This window comes from Panthera uncia (genome assembly GCF_023721935.1).
Source record: "Panthera uncia isolate 11264 chromosome C1 unlocalized genomic scaffold, Puncia_PCG_1.0 HiC_scaffold_4, whole genome shotgun sequence".
NCBI lineage: Eukaryota > Metazoa > Chordata > Mammalia > Carnivora > Felidae > Panthera > Panthera uncia.
Window position 1 is genome coordinate 3,000,917 of NW_026057585.1, and position 14,841 is coordinate 3,015,757.

The following is a 14,841-nucleotide window of genomic DNA, read 5'->3' on the forward strand; positions in this document are numbered from 1 at the left end:
AAAAAAAAAAAAAAAAGATCTCAGAAGGCAGAAATCTTTTTTTTCAACGTTTTTGTTTTTTGTTTTTTTTTATTTTTATTTATTTTATTTATTTTTTGGGACAGAGAGAGACAGAGCATGAACGGGGGAGGGGCAGAGAGAGAGGGAGACACAGAATCGGAAACAGGCTCCAGGCTCCGAGCCATCAGCCCAGAGCCTGACGCGGGGCTCGAACTCACGGACCGCGAGATCGTGACCTGGCTGAAGTCTGACGCTTAACCGACTGCGCCACCCAGGCGCCCCAGAAGGCAGAAATCTTAATTAGGTAAAATTATCTTGTGGTGCCACGTGTAATTAAGCAAATAAGAAATTTAAACTCAATGATACAACCTACCTTGGTAAGAGTGATCAGCAGTCCTCGGATAGATGTAACGATGATGATTCCAACCAGAATGAAGGAAATGTGTTGAGACCAGAACTTCACCTGCCACCATAGAAAGAAGGAAAAGTATCTGTGAAATCTCTGTTGAGAGACACGTGAAGGCTATTCTCCTGATGCATTCTGATTGCTTATGTGACTGTGAGAGGGTACTTCATCGGGCCCTACCTGATTAAAAAAATTTTTTTTAGGGAGGGAGAAAAGTAAGGTGCAACTAACAACACCTAAGAAGGTGGCAGTGCAAATCTTTTTTTTTTTTTTTTTTAATGTTTATTTGAGCGAGAGAAAAGGAGCATGAGTGGGGGAGGGCAGAGAGAGGGAGAGAATTTCAAGCAGGCTCTGCACTGTTAGCGCAGAGCGGGCCCGACGCGGGGCTTGAACTCACCAACTATGAGATCATGACCTGAGCTGAAATCAAGAGTCAGACACTTAACTGAGTCACATAGGCATCCCTGCAGTGGATATCTTAATGAGACTTAATCAAGACAGGACGGAAGCAAGTGCAGTGGAGTGATGAAAATAACACTAGTCAGTCTGAGGAAACAGAGATGGAGCTAATGATGTAGCTTCAATGTATTATGTGAAAAGCACGGATTAAAAGGAAATTAAATAGCAGCTAAATTACTTTTAACATCTGTGAAGGATAGTCCCCTCATTGCCCATAACTTTAAGAAATTATTCTTTTTATAATAAAAGAATATGTAAACATTCTCAGCTACAGTCTAGGACATAATTGACCTTCACTTGAATTACACGAGGGTACCTTTTTCTCCTCTTGGACTGCTTCATAGTGGCAGGCAGCTTTGGAACCCTGTGCTTGATTCGGGTCTGAAAAGTAGCTGCCAGGGAAGTGCTATTACTAACATCTAAAGGTGTTACTCAGAATTCTGAAACGTGGAGTATGCAGATGAATTGTAGATTAAATATATATATATACACACACACAGCAACTAAGTAGCCTCACAAAGCACTGATAAGGAAGAACACTTCTAATAACTGAGCCCAGGAAAAAATGAAAAGAGGAGAAGAAAACACATATGTAACAACAGTGAAGCATGGGTTATGGGATATTTTATAAACTACTTGAACGAAAGGTACCATGTTCCTTCACGTGAAAAAGTTTACACCATTGGTTTATCATCAAAAAACGTGCTTTGGGGTGCCTGGGTGGCTCAGTCAGTTAAGTGTCCAACTTCGGCTCAGGTCATGATCTCACAGTTCGTGGGTTCAAGCCCCGCGTCGGGCTCTGTGCTGACAGCTCAGAGCCTGGAGCCTGCTTCGGATTCTGTGTCTCCCTCTCTCTCTGTTCCTCCCCTGCTCATGCTCTTGTCTCTCTCTCTCTCCTTCAAAAATAAATAAAAACATTAAAAACAAAAACAAAAATATGTGCTTTGAATTGTTTCTCAAGGACTGGAGCTCATTTTGCTCTGGTTCATTTTCATTTTATCCAGCATCTAGCTACCAGGAGCATGTCCAGCTGAGACGGATGGCTGGGGGTAGCATGCAGTCTGTCACTAGGATCCTAGCCCAGCTAAATGGTCCTCACAGGGACTAAGAGCATGACTCTGGGCTTACTATCAAAGTGCTAATCACCTAGAATCATTGGCTATATATATATATATGTGTGTGTGTGTATACACACACACACACACATACACACACACACACACATATATATATATGTATATATATATATATTTTAAATATACTCTTCTATTAATAAAGACAGAAAACATAAATCGGGACAAGAGTGTTTAATGATAGTGGTATCATAAAACAGGTAGAAAGAGAATTAAAACTGCACGGGTTACACTTACCATCTTTAGCTCAAAGTCCACATTAATTAATTGATAAAGATAAATTTTTTACAGCAGACATAATTTCACTTCTAACGTGGAACGCTAATTAGTAGTTAATTTTCTACTAGAGGAATCAAAGGTGAGTTTTGGATTTGAAGATCTCATTATATATCACAGAGAGAAGTATCTAATATTTGGTGGGGAGAAACTGGTGAGGAGCAGTCAGCTACAGAAAAGCAGAAGACGAACTATAGAAATAATCGGCATCTAAGTCAGTAATAAGTACCAGCCATCACTTACGGTTTTATGCCCTTTACAAATTTGCTATAAGAATATGTCAAAAAACAATGGAGAATGGGAAGAACAAAAACAGACTTAATTCTTACATCAAATTGGATCCCCAGATAATTCACAGTGATCTCAATGCCTCTTGTGACAGGATCAGTTTTCCCAACCCGGTCAAAAACGATATTAATCGTTGCCTGTAAAGACACAGACCTTTATATATTAGAGCATCTCAATAATCACTATTTCAAAAAGTGACTCAAAATAATGAATTAATATAACATCCTACAGGTAGATGTTCCATCCTACCTATCCTATAGGTAGATGTTCTTAAAAATTCAATTCTACTCTCAATCTAAATCACATATAAAACATCTATTATAGTTATTCACATATAGGCAAACAAAAGTCCTTATGTACCCTATCTTTTCTGTAAAGAATAAAGAGAAAAAAAGGCTATGGCATATGGCATGTATACCTTCGGTTAACAGAAGTCAGAAAGGTAACATTCTGGTGATACAGTTAGAGTGAAATCAAGGAATTCCAGGGTCATTCCCTCTGGTTATTTTCTGAATGCTCTAAGAGCAATCACTAAAATAATGAAAAGAGAGTTACAGCTAACAAGGCAATAAGAGATCAGATGGAATTATGAAAAATATCCAATTAATCCAAAAGAAGGCAGAAACAAAGAAAAAATGGAAAAAAGAACAGATGGGACAAATAAAAAACATAATAACAACATGGCTGTTTTCAACCCAACCATATTAATAATTGCATTAAATGTAAATGGTCTAAACCAGGGTTGGCAAACTCTGACACTGTAGTGATAGTAGCCACAGATGATACGTAGATGAATGGCCTTGGCTGTATTTCCAGTAAAACTTTATTTACAAAGGCAGGTGGTGGTTGGATTTGATCTGTGAGCTGTAGATCTTGGTCTAAACATGCCAATTAAATGGCAGAGACTGTAAGACTGGATAAAAAGCAAGACCCAACTGTATGTTGTTTATAAAAATCCACTTTAAATATAAATATACAAATAGGTTAAAAGTAAAAGAATGGAAGAAGATATACTAACACTAATAAAGAGAAAGAGAAGTCTGTATTAATATCAAAGTAGATTTCATAGCAGAAAATACTGCCAGAGATTAAAAGGGTCATTTCAATAAGGGGTTCAAAATGACCCAGAAGGTGCATGTACCAAATAACAGAGCTTTAAAATACATGAAGCAGAGGTATCAGGAAGATGGTAGAGTAGGAGGATACTGAGCTCACCGTGTCTCAAACACATCAAGATAACAGCTATTATCTGTGCAACTAACTCTACTCTGAAAACCACTGGAAGATTGGCAGAACAGACCATCCACAGTTAAGTGTTGGGAGGCCACATTGAAAAGGGTAGGAGGGGCTGAGACACGGTTGGGAACCAACCCCCACCCGTCTGTGAGACTAACCACAAACAGGAGGGACACCACAAGCACAGAGGAGAGGATCAGACCCCACCCTAGGCACCCCAGGCAGTGGGATGAGGAATTCCGGTAACATGTGGCTTTGAAAACCAGTGGGGCTTAACTTTGAGAGCTTGTAAAATCAGCAGGGCTAAACTCCAGGTACTTTAAAAATTAGCAAGGCCTAACTCTGGAAGAGCCAGAGGGCAATAGGAAACGAAGACCCTGCCCTTGAAGAGCTAGAATAAATAACTTGGCCTGAGAGACAGCAAAGAAGCAGCAGTTTGAAAAGTGCCCAGGGTATATGTGAAGAATATTCATTTATTAATCTCAGTATGTGCTGGAGGCGCAGGGAGACTTCAAGAACAAAACTGCTGGGCACCATTTCTCTTCTCCTCCCCCAGCCTAGATAGCCAGACACCTGTGGGCACCAGGGCTAGTACTCCCTACCTATCTCTCCAGCACCAAGTGCCCTGGCCCCATGGTCACCTGGGGACCTGCCTGCCTCGGCAGGTGGCCCTCTAGCACAGCTCCTGCCCTACTACAAGCAGTCTTAGCAGGGACCAGCACCACTCCAGAGGGACTGCTGTCTTGGGGAAGGGGAGAGATTACATCAGTGTGCCCATAGTTCCAGCAGCTGAGCCTCTTAGTTGGCTGTGCAGGGACAAAACCTTGCCCAGTGTGCCCAGAGCAGGCAGAGCAGGTCACTGCAGCCATCTGGGCTGAAGGCAAATGCAACTCAGCCACAGCAGTAGGGCGCATGTTTCCCACAGAGGAGACACCCTTGGAGCACCTGGTTTTGGTGACCAGGGACACTGCACTACAGGGCACCATCGGGTCTCTTCTACACAAGGCCATTACTATCAAGACCAGGAGTCACAGCTGGCCCCCAATACACAGAAACAAACAGAGAGCTAGATAAAATGAGGAGACAGAGGAATATGTCCCAAATGAAAGCACAGGACAAAATCACAGCAAAAGAGCTAATCAAACTGAGATAGGCAATATACCTAGATAAAGAATTCAAAGCAATGGTCATAAAGATACTCATTGGACTTGAGAAAAAGTGGATGAACTCAAGGAGAACTTCAACAAAAACATAAAAAAGAACTAGAGATGAAGAATGCAATAACTAAAATTAAAAAAAGCACACTAGAGGGAAGGGCAGATCAGAGGATGCAGAATGGATCAGCAATCTGGAAGACAGGGTAGCGGAAAGCAACAAAGCTAAACAGCAAAAAGGAAAAAAAAGGAATAAAAAATGAGAAAAGGTTAAAGGAACTCAGCAACACCATCAAGCGTAATAACATTCGTATTATAGGGATCCCAGAAGGAGAAGAGAGAGAGAAGGGGGCAGAAAACGTCTTTGAAGAAATAACAGCTAAAAACTTGTCTAATCTGGGGAAGGAAACAGACATCCGAATCCAGAAAGCACAGAGAGCCCCTAACAAGATTAACCCAAAGAGGTCCACACCAAGATGTATAATAATGAAAATAGCAGGAAGTAATGATAAAGAGAGAATTTTAAAAGCAGCAAGAGGGGTGCCTGGGTGGCTCAGTCGGTCGAGTGTCTGACTTCGGCTCAGGTCATGATCTCACAGTTCATGGGTTCGAGCCCCGCGTTGGGCTCTGTGCTGATAGCTCAGAGCGCAGAGCCTGCTTCCGATTCTGTGTCTCCCTCTCTCTCTGCCCCTCCCCCACTCCCACTCTGTCTCTCTCTCTCCTTCAAAAATAAATAAACATTAAAAAAAAATTTAAAAAAAAGCAGCAAGAGAAAAATAAAACCAGTTACTACAGAAGGGGAACCCTACAAAGCTATTAGTTGATTTTTCACCAGAAACTTTGTAGGCCAGAAGGCAGTGGCATGATATATTCAAAGTACTGGAAGGAAGACCTGGAACCAAGAATACTCTACAAGCAAGACTATCATTCAGAATAAAAAAAGATACAAAAAGTTTCCCAGACAAAAGTTCAAGGATGAAATCACCACTAAATAAGCCTTACAAGAAATGTCAAAGGGAATTCTTTGAGTGGAAAGAAAAGGCCATAATTAGGAGAAAATTATGAAAGGAAAAACTTTCACAGGTAAAAGCAAACATATAATAGACAGTAGAGGGGCACCTACTCAGACAGTAGAGGGTGGCTCAGTTGGTTGAGTGTCCAACTCTCGATCTCAGCTCACACCATGATCTCACTCAATGCAGGGACTGACCCCTGCATTGGGCTCTGAGCTGACAATGAAAGCTTGCTTGGGATTCTCTCTCCCCCCATTGCCACCACCCCCCCGCCCCGCTTCTCCCCTGCCGTGTGCACTCTGAAAATAAATAAATAAACTTAAAAAAATTCTACACATAATAGATTAATCACTTGTAAAGCCAGTATGGAGCAAAAGTAATAAAATCAATTATGTCTACAAAAACCAGTCAAGGAATACACAAAATAAAGAGATGTAAAATATGACATCATCTACATAAAATGTGGAGAGGGAATAAAAATGTACTTTTAGAGTGTGTGTGAACTTAAGCTCGAACTTAAGTTTGATCAACTTTACAGACTGCTATACACCTAAGATGTTATATATAAACCTAATGCCAATCACAAATCAAAATCCTACAATAGATACATAAAGTAAAAAGAAAGGAATCCAAGCATAACACTAAAGAAAACCAACAAAACACAAGGGAAGAGAGTAACAGAAGAAGAAAGGAGCAGAGTACTACAAAAACAACCAGAAACAATGAACAAAATGGCAAGAAGTACATAAGTATCTATCTATCTATCTATCTATCTATCTATATTTATTTAGAGACAGACAGACAGACACAGACAGTGCATGCTCATAGCATGCACATGAGCGGGGGAGAAGGGCAGAAGAAGGGAGAGAGAGAATCTTATGCAGGCTCCATTCTCAGCGTGGAGCCCGATATGGGCTTGATCCCATAACCCTGGGATCATGACCTGAGCTGAAATCAAGAGTCTGACATTCAACCAACTGAGCCACTCAGGCGCCCCTCAATAATTACTTTGAATGTAAATGGTCTAAATTCTCTAATCAAAAGACAGAGGGTGACTGAATGGATAAAAAACCAAGACCCATCTATATGCTCCTTTAAGAGGCTCACTTCAGACCTAAAGACACATACAGACTGAACATGAAGGGCTGGAAAAAATGCACCATGCAAAAGGTAGAAAAAAAAGGTAGAGTAGCAATACTTACATTAGATAAAGTAGACTTTAAAACAAAGACTATAGCAAGAGACAAAGAAAGCCACTACATAATCATAAAGGGGTCAATCAAATAAGAGTATATAACAACTAAATATCTATGCCCTCAACACAGGAGTACCTAAATACATAAATAATAACAGACAACTAACACTCCACCTATATCAATGTAGATTATCCAGACAGAAACCAATAAGCAAACAGTGGCTTTGAAAAACATATTAGACCAAATGGACTTAAAAAAGACATACTGAACATCCCATCCAAAAAACCATTGAATACACATTCAAGTACCCATTGAACAGTCCCCAGGATAGATAACATGTTAGGCCACAAACAATCTCAATAAATGTAAGAAGACTGAGATCATATCATGCATCTTTTCCAACCACAATGATATGAAACTAAAAATTGATCACAAGAAAAAAATCTAAAAAGAATACCAATACATGGAGGCTAAATAGCATGCTCCTACACAATGAATGGGTCAACCAAGGAATCAAGGAGGAAATAAAAAAGAATACAAGGAGACAAATGAAAATGAAAACACGATGGTTCCAAGTCTTTGAGATGCAGTAAAGAAAGCCATTCTAAGAGGGAATTTCATAGCAATACAAAACTAACTCAAGAAACAAACAAAAAATCTCAAATAATCTAACCTCACACCTAAAAGAGCTAGACTTTGAAAGAACAAAGCCCACAGCTAGCAGAAGGAAGGAAGCAATAAAGATTAGAGCAGAAATAAATGAAATAGAGGGAAAAAAAAAACCCACACAAAACCAAAACCCCACAAATCCAATGAAACCAGAACCTATTTCTTTGAAAAGATCAACAAAATTGATAAACCTTTAGCCAGACTCATCAAGAGAGAAGACTCAAAATCAGAAATAAAGGAGGAGAAATAACCATTGACACGACAGAAATACAAAGGATTAGAAGAGACTATAACGGGGGTGCCTGGGTGGCTCAGTTGGTTGAGCCACCGACTTCGGCTCAGGTCCTGATCTCACAGCTCGTGAGTTTGAGCCCCGCGTCGGGCTCTGTGCTGACAGCTTGGAGCCTGGAGTCTGCTTTGGATTCTGCCCCTAACCCACTCGCATTCTGTCTCTGTCTCTCTCAAAAATAAATAAGCATTAAAAAATTTTTTTTTAGAAAGAAGAGACTATAATGAAAAACTATGCCAACAAACTGGACAACCTAGAAGAAATGGATAAATTCCTAGAAACATATAATCCTCCAAAACTGAATCAGGAAGAAATAGAAAATCTAAACAGAGCAATTAGTAGCAATGAAATTCAATCAATAATAATAATAAAACAACAACAACAACAGAAGCCCAGGATCACATCGTCCCACAGGTGAATTCTACCAAACATTTAACAAAGACTTAACACCAAAGAGGCGAAAGACCTACACTGTGAAAACTATAAAGCACTGATGAAAAAAAGTGAAGATGAATCAAATGGAAAGATATTCCATGCTTGTTGTACACCTTAAACTAATGTAACACTATCTATAGAAAGAAAGAAAGAGAGTTAATACCTATTCTTCTCAAATGATTTCAAAAAATAGAAGAGGAGGGAAACTTCTAAATTCACTCTATGAGGCCAGCATTTAAAATCCCTGATACCAAGACCAGACAGACACTACAAAAACAAACAAACAAAAAAGCTACGGGCCAATATTTCTTTTTTTTTTTTTTTGAGACAGAGAGAGACAGAGCATGAATGGGGGAGGGTCAGAGAGAGGGAGACACAGAATCTGAAACAGGCTCCAGGCTCTGAGCTGTCAGCACAGAGCTTGACGCGGGGCTTGAACTCACTGACCACGAGATCATGACCTGAGCCGAAGTCGGCTGCTTAACCGACTGAGCCACCCAGGCGCCCCTACAGGCCAATATTTCTGATGTACATATATACAAAATTCCTTAACAAATTTTAGCAGACTGAATTCAATAATACTCTTAAAAAAAACTGTCCACCGTGATCAAGCAGAATTTATTCCAGGAATACCAGGGTGATCCAGTATTTACAAATCAAACATGATAAACCAAATCAACAAAATAAAGGATAAAAACCATATGCTCATCTCAATAGATGCAGAAAAAGCATTTGAGAAAATACAACATCCATTCATGATAAAGTGGTTTTAGAGGGAACAAAGTGGGGTTAGAGGAACAAACGTCAGCATAATAAAGGCCATATATGAAAAATGTACACCTAACACCATACTCAATGGTGAAAAACGGAGCTTTTCCTCTAAGACTGGGAAGAAGACAAGGATGTCCACTTTCACCACTTTTATTCAACATTAATACTGAAGTCCTAGTTCCAGCAGTCAGATAAGAAAAAGAAATAGAAAGCATTCAGAATGATAAGGAAGACGTTAAACTGGCTGCAGATGACATAATAATATATACAGAAACCCTCAGAGACGCCACCAAAAACTATTAGAACTTATAAATAAATTCAGTAAAGTTGCAGGTACAAAATTAATATACAGAAATTGGTTGCATTTCTATACACTAATAATGAAGTACCAGAAAGAAAAGAAAACAATCCTATTTACAACTGCACCAAAAAAGACGATCTAGGAATAAACTTAAACAAGGAGATAAAGACCTGTACTCTGAAAACTATAAAATATTGATGAAAGAAATTGAAGGCAACAAAAACAAATGGAAAGTTATTCTGTGCTCAAGGACTGAAAGAATCAGCATTATTAAAACGTCCATGCTACCCATAGCAATCTACAGATTCAAGCAATCCCTGTCTAAGTACCAACTGTATTTTTCACAGAACTAGAACGAATAATCCTAACTTCTGTATGGAACCACGGAACACCCTGAACAGCCAAAGCAATCGTGAAAAAGAACAACGTTGGAGGTCTCACAATCCTGGAGTTCAAGATATGCTACTAAACTGTAGTAATCAAAACAGTATGGTAATGGCACATAAACAGACAGCTAGATCAATAGAACTAAATAGAGAGCTGAGAAACAAACCCATGCTTATACGGTCAATTAATCTATGACAAAGGAGGCAAGAATACACAGTGGAGGAAAGACTGTCTCTTCAATAAATGGTGTTGGGAAAACTGGACAGCCATATGCAAAAGAATGAAACTGGACCACTTTCTTATACTACATACAAAAATAAACTAAAAGTGGATTACGTATCTAAATGTGAGATCTGAAACCGTAAAACTCCTAGAAGAAAACATAGGCAGTAATTACTCTGATCATAGCAACATTTTTGTAAATATGTCTTGCAAGGCAAGCGAAACAAAAACAAACATTAACTACTAGGACTACACCAAAGTAAGAAGCTTTTGCACAGTGAAAGAAATCATTAACAAAACAAAAGGGCAACCTACTGAACGGGAAAAGGTATTTGCAAATGATGTATCTGATAAGGGATTAATATCCAAAATATATAAAGAACTTATACAACTCAACACCCCAAACACAATCCAATTAAAAAGTGGGCAGAGGAACTAAAGAGGTATTTTTCCAAAGAAGACAAAGAGATGGCCCGCAAACACTTGAAAAGATGTTCAACATCACTAGTCATCAGGGAACTGCAAATCAAAACCACAATAAGACATCACCTTACACCTGCCAGAATGCCTAGAATAAAAAAGACAAGAAATAACAAGTGTTGGTGAGGATGTAAAGTAAAAGGAACCTTTATGCAGTGTTGGTGGGAACGTTAATTGGTATAGCCACTGTGGAAAACAGTATGGAGGTTTTTCAAAAAATTAAAAATAAAAATACCATATGATCCAGTAATCCTGCTACTGGGTATTTACAGAAAGAGTATGAAAATGCTAATTTGAAAAACTATAGGCATCCCTATATTTACTGCAGCATTATTTACAACAGTGGAGATATAGAAGCAACCCAAGTGCCCATCAATAGATGAATGGATAAAAAAGATATGATGTATTTATACAATGGAATATTACTTAGCCACAAAAAAGAATGTGGTCTAGCCATTTGCAATAACGTGGATGGTCCTAGAGGGTATGATGCTAAGTGAAATAAGTCAGACAAGGAAAGAAAGAACACCTGATTTTACTTACATGCAGAATCTTAAAACAAATGAACAAAGAAGTAAACAGACTCTTAAATACATATAACAAACTGGCGGTTGCCAGAAGGCAGGTAAGTAAAGGAATGTGTGAAATGGATAAAGGGGATTAAGAGGCACAAATTCTTAGTTATAAAATAAATAAGTCACAGAGATGCAATGCACAGCATAGAGAATATGGTCTATAATATTGTATAACATCGTATGGCAACAGATGGTGACCACACTTATAGTGGTGAGCACTCAGCAATGTATTGAATTGTTGAATCAAATATATTGTACACCTGAAACTAACATTGTATGTTAATTATAAGTAAAAAAAAATGCACAAAGCACAGAGAACTAAAAAGAGAAATAGACAAATCCATAACAATGGTTTGAAATGTCATCACCTCCTCTCAATAACTGAGAAGATAGAAAAATCAGCAAGGATACAGAAAACTAACAATACTACCAACCAACTTGATCTAATTGAGATTTATACAACATTCTAACCAGCAAGAGCAAAATACACATTCTACTCAAGTGCACAAGGGATGGATATTAGCCATGGTTGAAAATATTCTGGGCAGAAAACAAGTCTCAATAAATTTGAAGAGATCAAATTTAAGACAAATCAAAGTACGTTCTCAGATCACACGGTTTAAACTTGAAATCAATTACAGGATGATATTCCTCTGATCACCAAATATTGGATAACATACTTCTAAATAACCCATGAGTCAAGGAAAAGGAATTATACATATTTTGAACTGAATGAAATAAAAATACAACACACATCTGAAATGCTACATTTTGAATCAATGTAGTATACTATACCAGCCAACTAAAAAGAAAAAATATCATATGGTCCTCTCAATAGATGCAGAAAAAGCATTTGACAAAATCAAACACGTGTTCATGATTAAAAACACTCAAGAAACTATGAATAGAAGGGACTTCCTCAACCAGATAAAGGGCATCTAGGAAAAGCCAACAGCTAACACCATACTTCATGGCATAAGACTGGATGCTTTCCCCCTAAAATGAAGAACAAGATTAGGATGACTGCTCTTACCACTTGTTTAATTTTGTACTTTGGTGTGATATGGCTGAAGGAGAAGAAACATGAGATAGAATGGGATGGGATGGGATGGGATGGGATGGGATGGGACGGGAGGGGAGGGGAGGGGAGGGGAGGGGGGGGGAGGGAGGGGAGGGGAAGGGGAGGGGAGGGGAAGGGGGAGGGAAGGGAAGGGAAGGGAAGGGAAGGGAAGGGAAGGGAAGGGAAGGGAAGAAAAGAAATAAAAGGCATCCAGAAAAATAACAAGGAAGCAAAACTGTATTTGCAGAGAACAGATTGTCTATGTAGAAAAAATCCTATGAAATCTACAAAAAACTTTAAAAATAAGCGGGTTTAGCAAGGTTGCAGGATATGAAATCAACAGACAAGAATCAACTGTGTAACTACATAATTATACTAGATACAATTGTGTATCTAGTAACACTCAGAAACTGAAATTATAAAAACATTCCCATTTATAATAGCATCAAAAATATATTTGAGATAAATCTGAAAAATGTAAAAGATCTATACACTAAAAACTATAAACAATGTTGAGTGAAACTACAGAAGATCTAAATAAATGGTTACACCGTGTTCATGAATTGTAAGACTCAATATTAAGTCAAAATTAAGTCAAATTGATCTGAAGATTCAATGACATTCTAATACATATTTCAGCAGGTATTTTTGTATTCAGCAGTAATTAAAAACTGATTCTAAAATTCATATGGAAATGCAAAGGGCACAGAATGGCCAAAACAAATTTTAAAAAAGGAGAAAAAAAGAGTATTATTTATTTCAAGACTTATTAACATATATATCAATAGGAAAAAACAAATAGAAAAAATATATGGTCAATTAGTTTTTGACAAAATTGCAAAGTCAATTCAATGGAGGAAGGATAATCTTTTCCACAAATGGTGCTACAACAAGTAGATATCTCTGCGAAAAAAATGAACTTGGATCCACACTCCAACATCATATGAGAAAATTAACACCAGATGGATCATGGACCTAAATGTAAAAATCTCAAACTATAAAATGTATAGAATAAGACAAGAAAAATATCTTTGTGACCTTGGGTTAGGCCAAGATTTCTTAGATACAACACCAAAAGCATAACCCATGATAGAAAACAAAAGATACAGCAGACTTCATCGAAATTAAGAACTTCAATTCTTTGAAAGATACTACTAAGAGAATGACAAGCCAAGCCAGTGACTGGGAGAGAATATGTGAAAATCACATTTGATAAAGGGTTTCCAGAATGCAGTGAAAAATATACAAAACCCAATAAAAAAGAAGCCTAATTTAAAAGATGGCAAATAGTTACCCCACCCTCTCACATATACAGGTGGCAAATCAACACATGAAAAGTTGTTCAACATCATTAGGCATTAGGAAAATACAAATTAAACAATTCAATGCCACCTCATACCTATTAGAATGTCTAAAAGACTGACTACAAAATGTCAGCACGGATGTGGAGTAAACGAAATTCTCAAACACTGCAGGTGGGAATGTAATAGGGTACAACCTCTTTGGAAAAGTTTGGCCATTTCATACATTTGCCATGTGACCTAGCCTAAGTGTTTCCTCATAACAGGAAAGAGAGCACATGTCCACATACAAACTTGTACACAGATGTTCACAGCAGCTGTATTTGTAACATCCCCAAAGTGGAAACAAATACCCATCAGCAGGTGAACAGATAAACAGACTGTGGTACAACAACACAACGGAATACTACTCAGCAATGAGAAGGAATAAACTATTGACCACACGATAACATGAATGAAACATAAAGTAATTATGCTGAGTAAAAGCTGCCAGACAGAAAAAGGGTACATAATATAAGACTCTATATACATAAAATTCTAGAAAATATAAGTGGTTACCCGGGGACACATGAGAGAGACATTACAAGGGGGTACAAGGAAGCTTTTGGAAGTGATGGATGGGTATGTTCTCTCCAAAGTGTGGTGATAGTTGTTGGACAGGTGTATACATAGGTCAAAACTTACCCAACTATACCCTTTAAATATGTGCACTTTACTGAATGTCAATTACACCTCCATAAAGCTGTTAAAAATGATATGCTCCTCTAAAGGCTATGTCTTGGGAAAAACTTTTTAGTAGCTTAGTTAATTGAACATACTATCTTCATTTATCTTCTCCACTGAATGAATCAGGATTTAAAAAGGTCCTCTGAATAGGCATTGACATCAATTTATTATAACATTAGATCCATTAAAATCCAGAATCTTCCATTCATCTATACTGATCAAAATTAACAAGCTGACAAAGCTCCTCTTTGTGCAAACACAGCCCCAGTAGGAAAGTCACCAAAACAGAAAGTCCAATCAGCCTTTTCTGTAATCACACTGAAATCCATGAATACCTACAGATGAGACACAAAATGAATGTACACAAAATGCACATAAAGAATATGGCATTGAGAGTGCCACATAAGATGAATTTATCTGTAGAAATAATGTTTCGGAATTTACTTTGTATTTAATTTTTTTAG

The 14,841-nt window shown here is 38.0% G+C and overlaps 1 protein-coding gene across 2 annotated transcripts in view; it reads right to left on the bottom strand.

The window, feature by feature from the left end:
• The window catches only part of GPR89A (G protein-coupled receptor 89A), a 60,636-nt gene that overhangs the window by 1,909 nt on the left and 43,886 nt on the right, over nt 1–14,841 (bottom strand). Inside the window, exons 11-12 of one of the 2 annotated variants that reach the window (XM_049616458.1) lie at nt 2,604–2,699; nt 374–463 (exon numbers count right to left, since the gene is read on the bottom strand). In XM_049616458.1, the coding sequence (XP_049472415.1) occupies nt 374–463; nt 2,604–2,699 (186 nt within the window). The remainder of the gene's footprint in view (nt 1–373; nt 464–2,603; nt 2,700–14,841) is intronic. The other variant, XM_049616459.1, reaches the window with a different exon arrangement.